The 14,362-nt window shown below is 41.9% G+C and overlaps 1 protein-coding gene across 2 annotated transcripts; it reads left to right on the top strand.

The window, feature by feature from the left end:
- The first annotated feature begins 8,349 nt into the window (after nucleotides 1-8,349).
- LOC124050252 (dnaJ homolog subfamily A member 3, mitochondrial-like) lies at nucleotides 8,350-13,567 on the top strand. 2 transcript variants are annotated; one of them, XM_046372588.1, is made up of 12 exons: nucleotides 8,350-8,607; nucleotides 9,449-9,585; nucleotides 9,700-9,783; nucleotides 9,951-10,160; nucleotides 10,335-10,487; nucleotides 10,612-10,759; nucleotides 10,902-10,966; nucleotides 11,071-11,199; nucleotides 11,580-11,695; nucleotides 11,844-11,938; nucleotides 12,058-12,205; nucleotides 12,782-13,567. In XM_046372588.1, the coding sequence occupies exons 1-11, from the start codon at nucleotides 8,403-8,405 to the stop codon at nucleotides 12,189-12,191; spliced, it is 1,476 nt and encodes a 491-aa protein (XP_046228544.1). In that variant the 5' UTR covers nucleotides 8,350-8,402; the 3' UTR covers nucleotides 12,192-12,205; nucleotides 12,782-13,567. The 2 variants fall into 2 exon arrangements, with proteins under 2 accessions (XP_046228544.1, XP_046228553.1); XM_046372597.1 differs by having other exon boundaries at nucleotides 8,351-8,607; nucleotides 12,061-12,205.
- Nucleotides 13,568-14,362: the final 795 nt, after the last annotated feature.

The raw sequence follows: 14,362 nt of genomic DNA, 5'->3' as shown, positions 1-14,362 counted from the left end.
TAAGAGAATCTAATGGTATTGGTGTCATGTGATGTAGTTATAAGATTTAAGAAAAGAAATGTGAGGTAGTTTGAAAGCTTTCAAAGTAGCGCTTTGTAGTTGAATATCATCAGATGATTAATCCCTCTTTTGTGATGCGGAGAGCAGATATTGGTAAGAAATTTGTCATCAGTGGCTCACAAAAGAGTCAGAGATGTGAAAAGTGCAGCTTACCATCTTTCACAATTTGCACGTGTTCGGTGCCAAAACTTGCTTTACCGTTCGACCAGTTTGACCGAACATGTCGAGAAGATGTGCAGAATACACATGATTCATTCGGTGCGATGCCTCTGACCGGCAGGTTATATTCAAAAGGTCGCAGGTTTTCACGGAAGGTGACATAAATTCCTCTTTCTGATCTCGTGTTATCAGTCATGCAGTGGAGTGTGCTTCTGCAGGTCAGTGTCATTGAACACGTCGTAGAACCTGTCAAATGAGACAAGAGAGGGTAAACAGCTTTGACGTGCTGTCTTTTTACCAGAAGTTGTGAGGCTCTGCAGATGCTGCGGTTGTCTTCCACTGTAACACACTTAACACTTCATTTTTGTCCAGAACACACTCCCAGCTTGGGCCATATTTGGGCTGATACTGTGTAATTTGGCCTGGGAATGATATTTGATTTTCACAGATCATGCTCTATTAGAGGCATTTAATTTGGTCGTGCATCCCCAAATTCTATCTCTCTCTTGCATCATGGGGATTCATTTATATTCTAAATGCAGTTATAAGGAAATGTATTGTGTGAGGATAAATTTTGCGTGTAGAGATCTGATCGAGGAAAGCAAGGAAGGACAGCAACTCCAGAAGAGCTCTGTGGAGTGACTGTGCGGCAGCATCATAATGAGGAAAATGCATGAATATGAAACAGGCTGGAGCTGAAAACAAACATGGTGCCAATGTGATATTTCTGAACATAGCATTTTAAAAGTATTTGGTGAAGTCCATAACTAACTACCGCTGGGAGTCCTTATGAAAACAGCTTGAGAAAGCACATTAGTGTTCATTAGTGCAGGTACAGCATGTTCCCAGGATCAGGATGGAGCCGTCCAAATTGGCCTGGATGAGTTTGGCCTGGGTAAGAGTCCTGGGAACGGCCCAGTCCACAGCTTCTGAGTGGGTGGCCTGTTCCAGATCTGCGCATATGCCATGCGTCTCCTTTACGCATGAGCGTTCACTGACAGGCAACACACGTGTGCAAAACATACAAAAAAATATAGTGAGTTCTTCTTATTGAGAGTTTTTATCAGTACATATGAAAATGTTTTCCGCCGTGGAAACCACCAATTGGCTGACCACAAACGTTCTCCTCAAACTGGAAGCCCAACTGGCAAACGCTTTGAACAATCGACCGCAAGACGTCACAGCACCGTTTACAGAGCTCCAGGGCTGAGATTGAGAGAGGGATAAGGTTTGGTAGAGTGATAGAGGGATAAAAACATAAAGGCAGTTGGTCTGGATTTTCACCAGAGAGATAATGACTTTCCATAAAACCATCACAAATGCTCTCATTCATTGTAGTCTATGAGCTATTTTTATTTAAGGGAATAATCATATTTTAAGAAAATAGATGGTATTGAACAAAATGGCTAAAAGCAGTCCTTTTAGACTGCTGATTACTTTCCGTGGCAACATTTTTTTCTGTGAAATGCCAGCATTTTTACTTTCGGGGAAAATGAAAATGAATTAAAAAGCTGAATAATCAAACTTTTTAATCATTGTCATCAGTACTCCTCAGCTCTGCAGAGTTTTAGGTCACCTTTCAGCTCATTGTTTTGGTTTTACAGCCAGCAACTTTATTGTTGTTTGTTCATTCTCGACACTCATCAGCATCATTTTCATCTGCAGCTGTTTCCAGTGAAAAAGCAATACTGGCTCAGTGTGTTGGTGGCAATAATTTGCTGTGGGCCAGAAACCCCAAAATCCTACCACTGGAGAGGCCCTCTCATTTGAAGCAGCAGATACCCATCACACACACACACGAACAAACACACTTAGACTTCGGCTTGGGAAGACGTGAATTAGAGGTAACCACAGAGACATTTACGAGCAGCCCCATGGCAGCCATCACCCGAACGGGGCTGCTGCCACGGAACCGCAGGGGCAGAGAAACCCTCTGTTTGTTGACTCTGCAGATTAGTGACTTAACATAACCACACAAAGACGGCCATTCTCTCTGCTGTACCCAGTGAATATGCTGAAGAGGGAGCAGACGAGTCGCCACAGTTTTTATATAATCCATTTTCTTTTACTACCAAGCTGTCTGACGTCACCGTGCTTCAGTCTGTCGAGCTATAACAATGAACATCAAAAGAGAAAGTGAAGACCTGTTCAAAGCCTGCGGGAAAATCAAACATCTTCGCTGGTTTGATGTGAAATAGATGCCAGGAAAATGCCAGCCTGCTTTCACTGTTTTCCACACAGTAAAGTGGTGGTGCTGTTATGCCAGAGTTCATCAGACAACACGTTCAGATAATTTAGTGGTAAGACGGCTGGCAGTGTGGTGGAAACCTGCCAATATGTTGCACAACTCAACCATTCAGCCAGCGTTTTCATCTATCGTGACATGCATGGTGGCTGGACCAGAGTTGTGACTTTTGTAAATCTTCATGTCGCTGAAAATGTATACATTAATGTCAGTATAGCATAGCAATGGCAGACACACTGAGGCAGTTTTATGTGCCATTACTTCTGCCAACTCACCTGTGGCAGATACTCAACAAGCAAACAAACCGTTTTCCCTTCAAAAACTTTAAAGATTGTTGACTGTCTTGTACATGACGTGTTGTGATGTTTACATTGAGAGAAAGACAAAACAAGGACTCAGTGTTTTGTTTTTTAAGCATGAAATATTAGAGTCTTGTGGTCTTGTGTACCATTTTATTTCCATGAATCTCAGCTTGACATATTTCATATCTTTGGGAGAGTTGGGTTCTCCCCCAAAATTTAAGATTTTGCGTGATACAGCTGGCCCACAGAGAGGCTACTTCATGAGGATTTAACCTCTGCCCTGCTTCGGAGTTTGAAGTCTATTCACTCTATGATAATAGATTACAAAACCTGCGTGGCAATGAACAGAGAAAATATTTTAATTAGATCTGTCAGGACCACACTCTATTTTCAATTAAAACAGACTGGACACTTAGCCTGTTATCTCAAGGCTTCAGCAAAGAAATCCAAAACTGAGCTAACAGCCATTGTCCTGCCGCCTCGAGGCGTCAAATCCTGAATGATTCGGGAATTTCAGGGACGACTGCCAACTTCCACAGCGAACAACTCCATTATTTACTGTTGTTCCAAAAACTATTGGAACGACTCCATCATCCATAGCAACCATACTGATGGAGGACAAAACCCCAGAGCCATGTATATAAGCCCCAATTTTTCACAGCTTGTTTGCTTTCTCATGCTTGGGTTCCACATGTGTTGCGATTTGATGTTATGGTTCAACACATGAGGTCATTGCGGGCTGATTGACATTTTATGCTTAGGCAAATGGAAGGAAATGGCCTGATGAAGACAAAGACGGAGGGCTGGAACAGGGCGGTGTAATCTGAGTACTCCCAAGGGGAACTGGACTCACATTAACAGAGAAGTTATTTAATAAAGGATGGGACCACCTACATGCAGTTGGAAGGATACAATATCTCACACGACATTAGATGAGACAGAAGGGAGAAACAATTCAATCAACAGTGATACAGTCAAGTGATACTAAAAAAGAGGTTTTAGAGGTGATATTCTAAAAAGAAGAAGAAGAACCCATAGCAGTCAGTCAGTGGTGACCACAACAGGTAAAAACGAAGGGTGAGTTTTAGACTATTCAAGGAAGATATAAATATATGTCCAATGAATGCTAACATTGCTCTGTGTCTACTAAAGTAGCCGACAAGTTAGCCATACCAGCTTTATTAGGTGATAGGTCAGTTCTGTGCTTAAAATTAATTGTGCTGCCCCCATGTGGACAGAAAATCAGTTCATGTACGCTATATAGACAAAAGTAGTGGGACATCAGACCAATTCACCAACAGGGACTTCAAAGACATCGAATTTTAATTAATTCATTCATTTAATGACATCTCATTCTAAACACACAGACAGCTTTGCAGCTATAACAGCTTCCACTCTTCTGTGAAGGCTTTCCACAACATGTTGGAGTGTTTCTGTGGGAATTTGTGCCCATTCATGCAGCAGAGCATTTGTGAGGTCACACACTGATGTTGGACCAAAAGGCCTGGCTCACAATCTCCGTTCCAGTTCATCCCAAAGGTGTTGGATGGGGTTGAGGTCAGGACTCTGTGTGGATCAGTCAAGTTCTTCCACACCAAACTCATCCAACCATGTCTTTATGGAGCTTTGCTTTGTGCACTGGGGCACAGTCATGCTGGAATAGAAAAGGGCCTTCAACAAACTGTTGCCACAAAGTTGGAAGCATAGCATTGTCCAAAATGTCTTGGTGTGCTGAAGCATTAAGATTTCCCTTCACTGGAAGTCAGGGGCCGAACCCAAACCCTGAAGAACAGACCCATAAAGAGGGTTGTCTGGATACTTTTGTCTAGATTTAAAATTGAAAATGTGGTCAATAATCAACAATAGCTCATGGTGACAGAGCAAAAGACTGAACACTAAACAACATGGCGAATTGTTTGAACAATGTGGTGCCTCAGTACATTTTAATATCAATACAAATACCATGAAATAAATTCTGTCAAACGGTTTGCACTCTCCCTCTGCACCATTTCTTTTCTGCCTCGACCGATCAGCTGTAGACGAGTAGACACACACAAACACTGAGAGATACTGTGGACCATTCAGTAATTCAGTAGCACAGACTGTAACCATAACAGCAGCATCATCTCCATAACAGAAGGGAGTGTGGAGTGTCATGCTGGACATGGTTTGACTTCTGCTCACTCTCTCATGCTGTTGATGGATGCTCAGCCCTCCAGCGATAACAGCAGCTGTGTGTTTCGGAAAAACGAATGCGAGACATTCAGTCTCTCCTCTGGATGTGAGATCATTCTGTTGTCGTGATCTAGTGACTGCATGTCTCTGGTTTTTACTGATGACGATGGGACATCACAGGAAGGCAGTCTGATGTTTCCCACCTCTTCAGTCAAAACAACCATTAAGAGAAAGGAAGGGCGCAGAGTGGGAGTGACGAAGGACTGCAGGTGACATTAGCTTTATCAAACCTGTTTAGAGAAAGCTTTATGAGAATAAAACTGATTTAGGAGACACTGTATGTACATTAGACAATGCATACAGCATACATGTATGCAGGGTAAGGAGCAGATGACATAATTGCAGCAGAGACCAAGATATCCTGTTATCCTTCCATTTTCGAATACTGAATCAAACGTGGTTCATCAGGGCTTCCTCTTTGATTAAAATCTCCTGTCCTTCAAACTCCATGTCCTCAGTTTGTAACACAGGTTTTGTGGTCTTCATAAATGAAGTTTAATGGTCTCCAAGCTCAACCTGACAAAACTTAATTATGTTATCATCTCAGACTTGATAAAGCTCCTGCAGAGTCACATTATACCCCTGCTACCATGAGGCTACTCCTCATTCCAGTTAATTTGTAGATTGTCCCATTAAAGCTGAAATCAAAATTTACTAGCACTGGAATATTTAATTTTAAACACTAAAACAAGAAGGAAACTTATAGGATTGTTATGCTCCACCACTGCAGCAAGCCCATAACATCTGCTGTCAGCTGGACTGTGAGTATGGGATGGCATTTTTTCATTTATTGATCACATGTATAGAGAGTTTAACACGGGTGAATTATTTAAGAATAACAAACACCTTTGCCATAGGTGTCTGGTTATGATGTACGGTTATTCTAAGGTAACAAACACCTGCCAGCCAATCAGAGTTCAGAATTCTCAGTGGACAAGATACAACTGTTTTTAACACACACTTTTTCTATAATTGTGTGTTTGTTTGAGGTGCATGGGAGCAATCTGGGTCAGTGTTGTTGTTCCTCTCCATGTGTCTGTGTTTCAGCCTGAGGTATGAAGTAGCCGAGCTGGTTGCCTGACAGTCAGGCTGATATATGGAGATCTATTACCACCGTTGATAACCCCAGCACACTAATTACAACCACAGCCTTGAAGCAAGCACTGCTGCTTTGAACCCGGCACTTTATGACAATACAATGTGGGTGTGTGTGTGTGTGTGTGTGTGTGTGGTAGGCGCATAAGCAGCTGAGTAAAGATTGACAGCCCAGCCCCACCTCCCACTGATCCGATGACTTGACCTCAGGCCCTCCATCTCCATAGCTGGAGAGATTAAAAAGCAAAGAATGACCAGAGGATAAGAAGAAAAGACTCAAACAATTCAGTCACATGTGATGAGTCAAATATCCAAAACACATGAACAGAAACCAATCACCTGCACGCATCATTATGTATCTGAATATTAAGCCATCTGTCTTGGTGTTCTGGCGCTGAAAGTCAGAGCATCTTTACTGAGATGAGAATCGTTGCTCACAGTGATATTTACATTACTGAGTGGCAAATGTCCGCCTCCTCCGGTAAAACATTCCACTCAGCCACACACAGCTGGGATGCTGTTTTGAAGGTCGCTGTGGAGACGGCGAGGAATGAGAGGGAGATGGTGGGGAACAAGGAGGGGAAAGTAAAAGGGAGTGTGAGCGTCTCTTTCATCACACACACACACACACTGACAAGCATTCAACATGCTCGCCTCAATAAAAAAATAAAAGTCTTGACATAACTCAGGACATGAAAGTCTTGATCTTTCTACTTGACTTGTGTCTATCTCATAACGCGCTCCTTTTGTGTCAATGGACAGCATCTCATTGCTTGGTGTTGTTAAGCAGCTATGGTTTCTAGAATGATAACCTTCATGTAACTAGAAATAATATCTCATAGCTCTGCATCCTTGGACCCACTGCACACTTTACTGGCAGCACTCTGATCTTATCATGTGAAGCTCTTTGTTCTTGTTCATTAAAGTCTATGATACCGTCCTGATGGGTCACAATCTGTGAATGGAAATCGAATGCATCCAAAGAGATGACCTTTTTGTGTAAAGAAAAATTTCAGTCACTGAGCAGTAAGAAAACATGTCTGACCCCATCGTGACACCTGACTGATGCAGAGGAACATTGTTCTTGCCTCACCACCCTTTCAGCGACCTTTGAACTCTCACCCTGGGACAAAAGTCAATGTCTCATCAGTTTTCAGAAAGTTAGTCTCTCTAGCATAGGACGAAGTGATACCTGGAACATGATATATGTGTGTATGTGTGTGTGTGTGTGTGTATAATTATTATTATCATTATTTTATTTTGTTATTTTCATCATCTACAAGGACTGATCACATACAGGTTAGTTAGCTGGTGCATTTAACTGCAGTGTCATTCGCAGCTCCGTGGTGCCATCTACTGCCTCTGTGGTGCACATGTAAAGGTCTTGATGGCAGCACAAGAAAAGTATTCAGTCTCTTAAAACTAATTAAATTTAATTTAAATTAACATTTAAATTAAAGATCGTCATAAAGATGAAGGGAATTAAAAGCAATCAAAGTCAATACTGTGGGTTATTTCTGTATACATTTAATGGAATGGTGAGAATAAAGCCCATTCTTTCACTGACATTTTCACAATTATTAATCAAGAAAATTAACCAAATCAATTCTTGATAAGTGAGGTTTTTTTTATAAATAAATACAAACTCCCCTCTCCAGCATCTTGCAGTGATTATAGTCCACTGAGATTCCAAGTAACTTATTACAGGGTTGTTTTACACTTCACAGAGATCATAAATCATTGAGTATAAAAACAACTAATTAAAATGCATTTAATCCATAGAAAAGGCAGCTCTCACTTTAGTTGTAATTGTTCACAGCCCAGACTTGATCTTTCCAATATGGAAATATATAATATATAATATACCCCCACCTTCATCAGCCACAACATCATTAGTTTGTCTTATGATGAAATAGGCCTACATTATTCTGAAACACGTCATTCTGCATAATGAATACTCTTTGTACTTCAAGTATATTTAATACTGTCGTTAATATTTTAAACTTTCACATTTTGAATACATTGCTTCACTTGTAACGAGGTACTTATTCTATATGTTCATGCTACTTTCTAAGTAAAATAAAACCTGGTTATCCTCCTTCTTCCACTGCGGTATAAAGTGGCGTAACAGAGATGTACTAAAATACGTGCACCTTTCGCTATTACAGTTATTGTAAACTTAATTTTATTTATTGTAAAACTTAATTTAATTTACATTCCACCACTGCCCCCCACTTCTGCTAGCGTCTAAAACGTGCACATGCGCAGACGGCCACGGACCTGCTGACACCGGTAGTGACGCGAAAATGGCGTCCTCCTCCGCCCGGCTTGCTACACGCTGGTTATCGGCGTCAGTTTCTCCTATACAACATAGCGGTCGTTTTCTGCATGTCTCCGCCAGACCTAAAGGAGTTTGTTCAGCGACGACATTGCAGGCGCACCGGGGAGGGATAGCGATAACCCTGAGCCCGTGGACAAACCGACATGTCGTGACATTGACAGGACTGACAGGTGAGATAACTGGCTAACTGCTAGCATAACATTCCCAAAGTTTCTTAAATCAGCGGTCTTCTGACAATATTCACGGTACCAACAGACTGTTAAAGTGCAGAGGCCTCGTAGTGTTAAGAGTGTACAACCAGCTAAGGCTAAAGCACTAGGTTAGTTAGCCTCCTCATATGATGTAACTAGTCTCTCGGTTAGCTAGTCTTTTGCAATGTTACATCAGTAACAGTCTGTGTTCGTTTAACCTTGTTGTCACATTGCCTGTGTATCAGCATCGTTTGGTTTAGCGTGGTGATGTTGTCACGTCCGGGCCAAAATCTGAATAAGTTAGTATTGCGTTGTTATAGTGTTGTCTTCCATTCATGATTTGACAAGGTGAGAATCATGCATATAACTATAGGTTATATTGACAAGTCCCTGTACCTCATAGTTATGTGAGACTCTTAATTTTCCTCCACTACATTTAACACTGATTGTATTTGTTGATCTACTGTACTGTTTATGAGTTGATAAATTATGAAAATAATGGATCATTTGTTAATATGGTTAGTGGCAGCCTTAGAAGTGATCATAAACAATCTGATGTGTGTAACACTACATTGAGCCATTGTTTGTAATGAGGGCCTTTTAAGACTTTTATGTTCAGACGTGTACTGACTGTATTGAATGGTTTAGTATTCAGTTGTGATAAATTACTTGAGTAATTCATTTGTTGTAGTGTGACCTAATACATCCCAGTGGTGCTGTACTGGCTGCTCCTATTAACAGTTTAATTTTTATCTGCTGGCTATGCACAAACAAATGCCAGATGATTTTATATATGTGTTTTGGATAATTTTCTTTGCAGCCATAAGATGTCCCCGTGGGGCTGCCTGCCACTCCTTTCACACCAGCAGCAGGTTTGCAAACAAGCAAGACTTGTATGAAGTCTTGGGTGTCTCTCGCACTGCCTCACAGAAGGACATCAAGAAGGCTTACTACCAGGTCAGACAAACATTTTGTCCCTCTGTGAGAATATCTGCAGGGTTATGATGTTCAAATATGTGGAATGTTTGGAAAATTAATTGTTTTTTTGGGGTTTTTTTTGTCTGTCTCCAGTTGGCAAAAAAGTACCACCCGGACACCAACCCAGATGACCCAGAGGCCAAAGAGAAGTTTGCTAAGCTGGCTGAAGCATATGAGGTACCAAAGCAGTGACATAAAAGTGTAAACTGTAATTTAGTTCACTCACCAGTTATACAAAAATGCAGGGCAATTAGTAATTTGTGACAAGCAGCTTCATCGGATTATGTTGTTAAAACCTGCATAGTAAACACAGAATTTCCTTGCTCTGTTGTTTGTTTGTGAAGGTGCTGAGCGATGAGGTGAAGAGGAAGCAGTATGACTCATACGGAGCAGCAGGCTTCGACCCAAATCGTGCTGACACAGCCCAGCAGCACTACTACAGGACTGGAGGGACCAGTATAGACCCCGAGGAGCTCTTCAGGAAGATCTTTGGAGAGTTTACTCAAGGAATGGGCTTTGGAGACATGCACAACATGTTTGAACAAAGGCCTGAGGTCAGAAGTGCTTGAGTTGATGTTTAACCATTATTTTACATGTGGGTTTTGATTTTTACAAGTGCAGTAAACCTTTTATTATTGTGGTTAAAAATATGTGCATTAAATGTAACAGCTCACTGAGTTGTGAATGTCACGTCAGTATTTATATTAATATCTTCTTTCTTTCCACAGTATGTGATGGACCTTGCCTTTTTAGAGGCAGCAAAGGGCGTGAACAAGGAGCTGAATGTGAACATCGATGACGACTGCCCGAGGTGTAATGGAAAGGGCAGTGAGCCGGGCACCAAGGTGTCTCACTGTCACTATTGCAACGGCACTGGCATGGTGAGTTTCCTTTCGCATGTGGATCTGTCTTCAGGCGCAGTGGGTTTTCCCCTCAGGATTTCACCACACAGTTCCACTGCGCTGTTAGTCAGCCACACTACTGTCTGTGTGTGTCCCCCTGCAGGAGTCGGTGAACACGGGTCCTTTCATGATGCGCAGCACCTGTCGACGCTGCGGCGGGAGGGGGTCCATCATAATCACACCCTGCGCGCTGTGCCGAGGCTCGGGCCAGACCAAGAAGAGCCTGACGGTCTCTGTGCCAGTACCTGCTGGTAGGTCCTCACGAGTGAGGGATAAAAGTGGAAACAAAAGCACTGACCTGTTTCAAAAAAGAACAACATGTAGATTCTCAGCACATGTCAGTATATTTAGTCTTGTGCCAGATGTGAGTGTAAACATGCTGTTTTCTCACAGGAGTGGACAACGGTCAGACGGTGCGAATGTCAGTAGGGAAAAGAGAAATCCTCATTACGTTCAGGGTTGGTTTTGTTTGTTTTTGAAACATTTAAGGAGATATTGAATCCAGTGTCGTGCTGGGGTTAAATATGATCTGACGATTGGATCTGAAATGTCTTCTGTACAGGTCCAGAGAAGCCCAGTTTTCAGGCGCGATGGTTTGAACATCCACTCAGATGCATACATCTCTATAGCTCAGGCCATCCTGGGGGGCACAGCCACGACGCAGGGACTCTATGATCCCATCAGTATAGTGGTGAGTCAGAAGGTCTGCAGCTTCATGTAGGGAAAGCACAGCATCATGTCTGTGGATTTTCTCATTTATCCACGTCATTGCTATCTCAAGGAGATTGAATCAAATACAACTGGACTTGGTTATATTGGGGGAATCTGGTGGGGAAACCCACCAGCTGGTCAGTCAGGCCCAGTCTAGTCTTGATGAGCATGAACAAAGTCTAAAGCAGTTAAGTACATTTGATGAATTAATGCATTCGACTGCAGCTTTGAAGTGCCAGTATTTAACGTTCTTATTCCATGATGTCTCTGCCACACCTCTTCTAAACATTTCAACAGAGATTTTCACTGGAGCAAATTTTTGTTGTCTGCTCTTAGTTTGAAAGTCATCTGTGTTTTCAGATTCCCTCAGGTTGCCAGGCAGATCAGGTGATCCGCCTGCAAGGGAAAGGCATTCGAAAGATGAACAGCTACGTCTATGGAGATCACTATGTTCACATCAAGATCAGAGTGCCAAAGTAAGACCCACATAGATATGCTATCAGTGTATATCAGACTTCGCAGCAAGCCAAGATTAATGACAGAACTGCTTAGTTTGGAAAATAAATGACAACAATGAATCATGAATTCAGTTTGTGTCGTTAAATTGTGTTTTGGTTCCTGCAGTAAGTTGACTCAGAGGCAACGCTCTCTCTTACTGACGTATGCGGAAGAGGAGACAGATGTTCAAGGGACTGTCAACGGGGTGGATCCTTCTGCAGGTCAGAGTTAAGGGTTCATCACAATTATTTAGTTAAAACATCACCTCAGTGTGCAGAGAGACACAGACAGAGTCAGATTGTCCCTGTTTGAACTGAACGCAATGTGTGTTTGTGTCCAGCAGGGCGCAGCAGCACTTCACCTTCCGGTTCGAAGTCAACCGGCTCAGAGGACAGTCAGGACAAGCGGCAGCAGGAGGAGGACGAGAAGCAGCAAGGAGGCTTCTTCTCCAAACTGAAGAAACTGTTTAGTTGATGTTCAGGCTGCAGGTGGGAGCTTCACGCTGTCACAGATCCTGTGGCACACTGACATGTTGAAAATGTAAAGATGACCTTCAGCAAAACCATAACATTTCATATTATCTCAACTCAGTTTATTTCTAATTACATTTAAAAACTTATGAGGACTTAAATTGTAATCACATCTAAAATCCACAAATGATAACCACAGTCCTCCATAGGGCCATGTAGCTACCACTGAGGACAACAATTCAAGTCCCGATTTCAGGGAACTTTACTGTTTTTTCACATAAAAAGGAAGTTATATTACATGTCATTTAACTTGAACTTTCTGAGCTTGCCTCGGCTTTTTTAGAGTGAAAATCCTTAAATTAGACAGCTTTAGGCCAGAAACATGCCATCACATAACACTGATTTCCTGACTGTGTGAAATGAGGAAAAAAATCCAACTGTTCACTGTGGCAGTCCCACTAATTTAAAAATTGTGGAGGAAAAAAGTAATATTATAAAGTCTTCTTTGGTGGATAGCTGAGCTCAGTATTTTTACAATCCTGTATAATGAAAAGTGACACCAATTGTCAGACGTTTGCTTTCTTCCCTGTCCAGGTGGAAAACTACAGTAAACGTGTTCAAAAGAAATCCACTGACAGGCCTCCATGCTGTCACCTCTTGCTGTGGGGATGGAGGGAGGAGGAGGAGGAGGAGGAGGAAGAAGCAGAGTGGCATTTGTGTAGACACAGTTGCACATTGTTGAAGCAGTGGTTGGCAAACAGGCCACATGGACGTCAGGTCCACCCACACTCCCACTGGCCCATCACCACAGTCAGGTGCTGAGCTGAGAAACTCAGTCACTGCTGGAAGAGGAAAAAGACTACAGAGGACTATTGTGGGATCACTTTCCTCCCTGTGTACTGTGTTTGAACCTGCACTGCTCAGTGAGTCCCGAAGTGCTTTACAAACAGCAAGATGAGCCAAAAAAGGAATTAAAGGTCAGCTTAAAAAAAAAGATCTCATTGTAGCACTGACATTTCAGCTTCTCTTCCTGTGCAGTCAGACTCTTGTCTGAATAGTACACTGCTATGTCCGACGCACACATCATGGTAACTGGTCAGTTAAATAAGTCGTATGGGTTTTAGGAAAAACAGTTTTAGAGACAGTTTTGTTTTTTGATCCAACACTCACTAGATGTTAAATCTTCCACAATACGCTAAACAGCAGTCCTGTGAAATGGGAGCATATTGCAGTTATACCAGGAGCTAAAATCAGGTAGAGAAAAGGAACTGATAACCGTCTCAGTCACACTTAGGTGTACTCTGTATGATTTGTTGTATCTGTGTGTGGCAGCAAAACTGTGCAAATACAAAATTAAATAAAATACTAAAGCAATTGAAATAATTTTTTGCTTCATCCATTCGTTTCAGATATATTTTGAAACTGAGCTTTTGGATCTGTTTGACAATCCTCAAAGTCAACAGTAGATGGCGGTGTGAGTCAGTAATGTAAACACTTGTTCAGTACTGCTCCTCGCAGCCGCTCACTTCATCACTGAGTGCAGCATCTGAACAGAAGCTTTTGTGATGCTCGTAGCTTCAGACTGGGGTTTTCCCAACTGTGCTCAGTCTTCAGAAACAGGACTTGTGACTCCTCAAACTGGCCAGTGGTTCTGTATTACTAGCATTTCCTCAGCCAGCTGTTCTTAACGTGGTTTGTAAAGGCTGAAACAGGACGTGGATATTTGTGTTTCTCTGGTGCTAAAGAGTGAAGTTTATTTCTATTATGGGAACACGCACTAACTGTGCTTTACTTCCTCTGCTGAAGCACCTCACAGTACATTTATCACATTGGAAGCTCTCTGACCAAATGTTTCAGGTCTTTGTCGAAGATATATTATGCAAAGATTTGAAAAGATTTACATGTACATGAATTAAAATTTTCTTACTGAGGGTTGTTATTGAGGGCAAACCGAGGATGTTTGTGTTACATCACTTTCAGTGTGCCTCATCCTCTCAGAGCATCTGTACACCAATGGGTGAATGACAAACGTATATGCAGAGGACCACACGTCTGGTTTTGACAAACATGATGTGCAAAACCAAAAAAAAACCAAAAATCATATAAAGCTTCATATCAACATTTCTACATAATATTACATCCAGATTACATGTATATGAGCAGACTTTCTCGTCG

This window comes from Scatophagus argus, chromosome 2 (assembly GCF_020382885.2).
Source record: "Scatophagus argus isolate fScaArg1 chromosome 2, fScaArg1.pri, whole genome shotgun sequence".
Classification (NCBI taxonomy): domain Eukaryota; kingdom Metazoa; phylum Chordata; class Actinopteri; family Scatophagidae; genus Scatophagus; species Scatophagus argus.
The sequence above is the reverse complement of the archived record's forward strand: the minus strand, read 5'-3'. Positions and strand labels throughout refer to the sequence as shown.

Coding starts and splice junctions, on each gene's coding strand:
- LOC124050252 (XM_046372588.1), top strand. CDS start 8,403: ATGGCGTCCTCCTCCGCCCGGCTTGCTACACGCTGGTTATCGGCGTCA. Junction 10,488..10,611: donor ATTGCAACGGCACTGGCATG/GTGAGTTTCCTT, acceptor GTCCCCCTGCAG/GAGTCGGTGAACACGGGTCC. Junction 11,200..11,579: donor ATGATCCCATCAGTATAGTG/GTGAGTCAGAAG, acceptor CTGTGTTTTCAG/ATTCCCTCAGGTTGCCAGGC.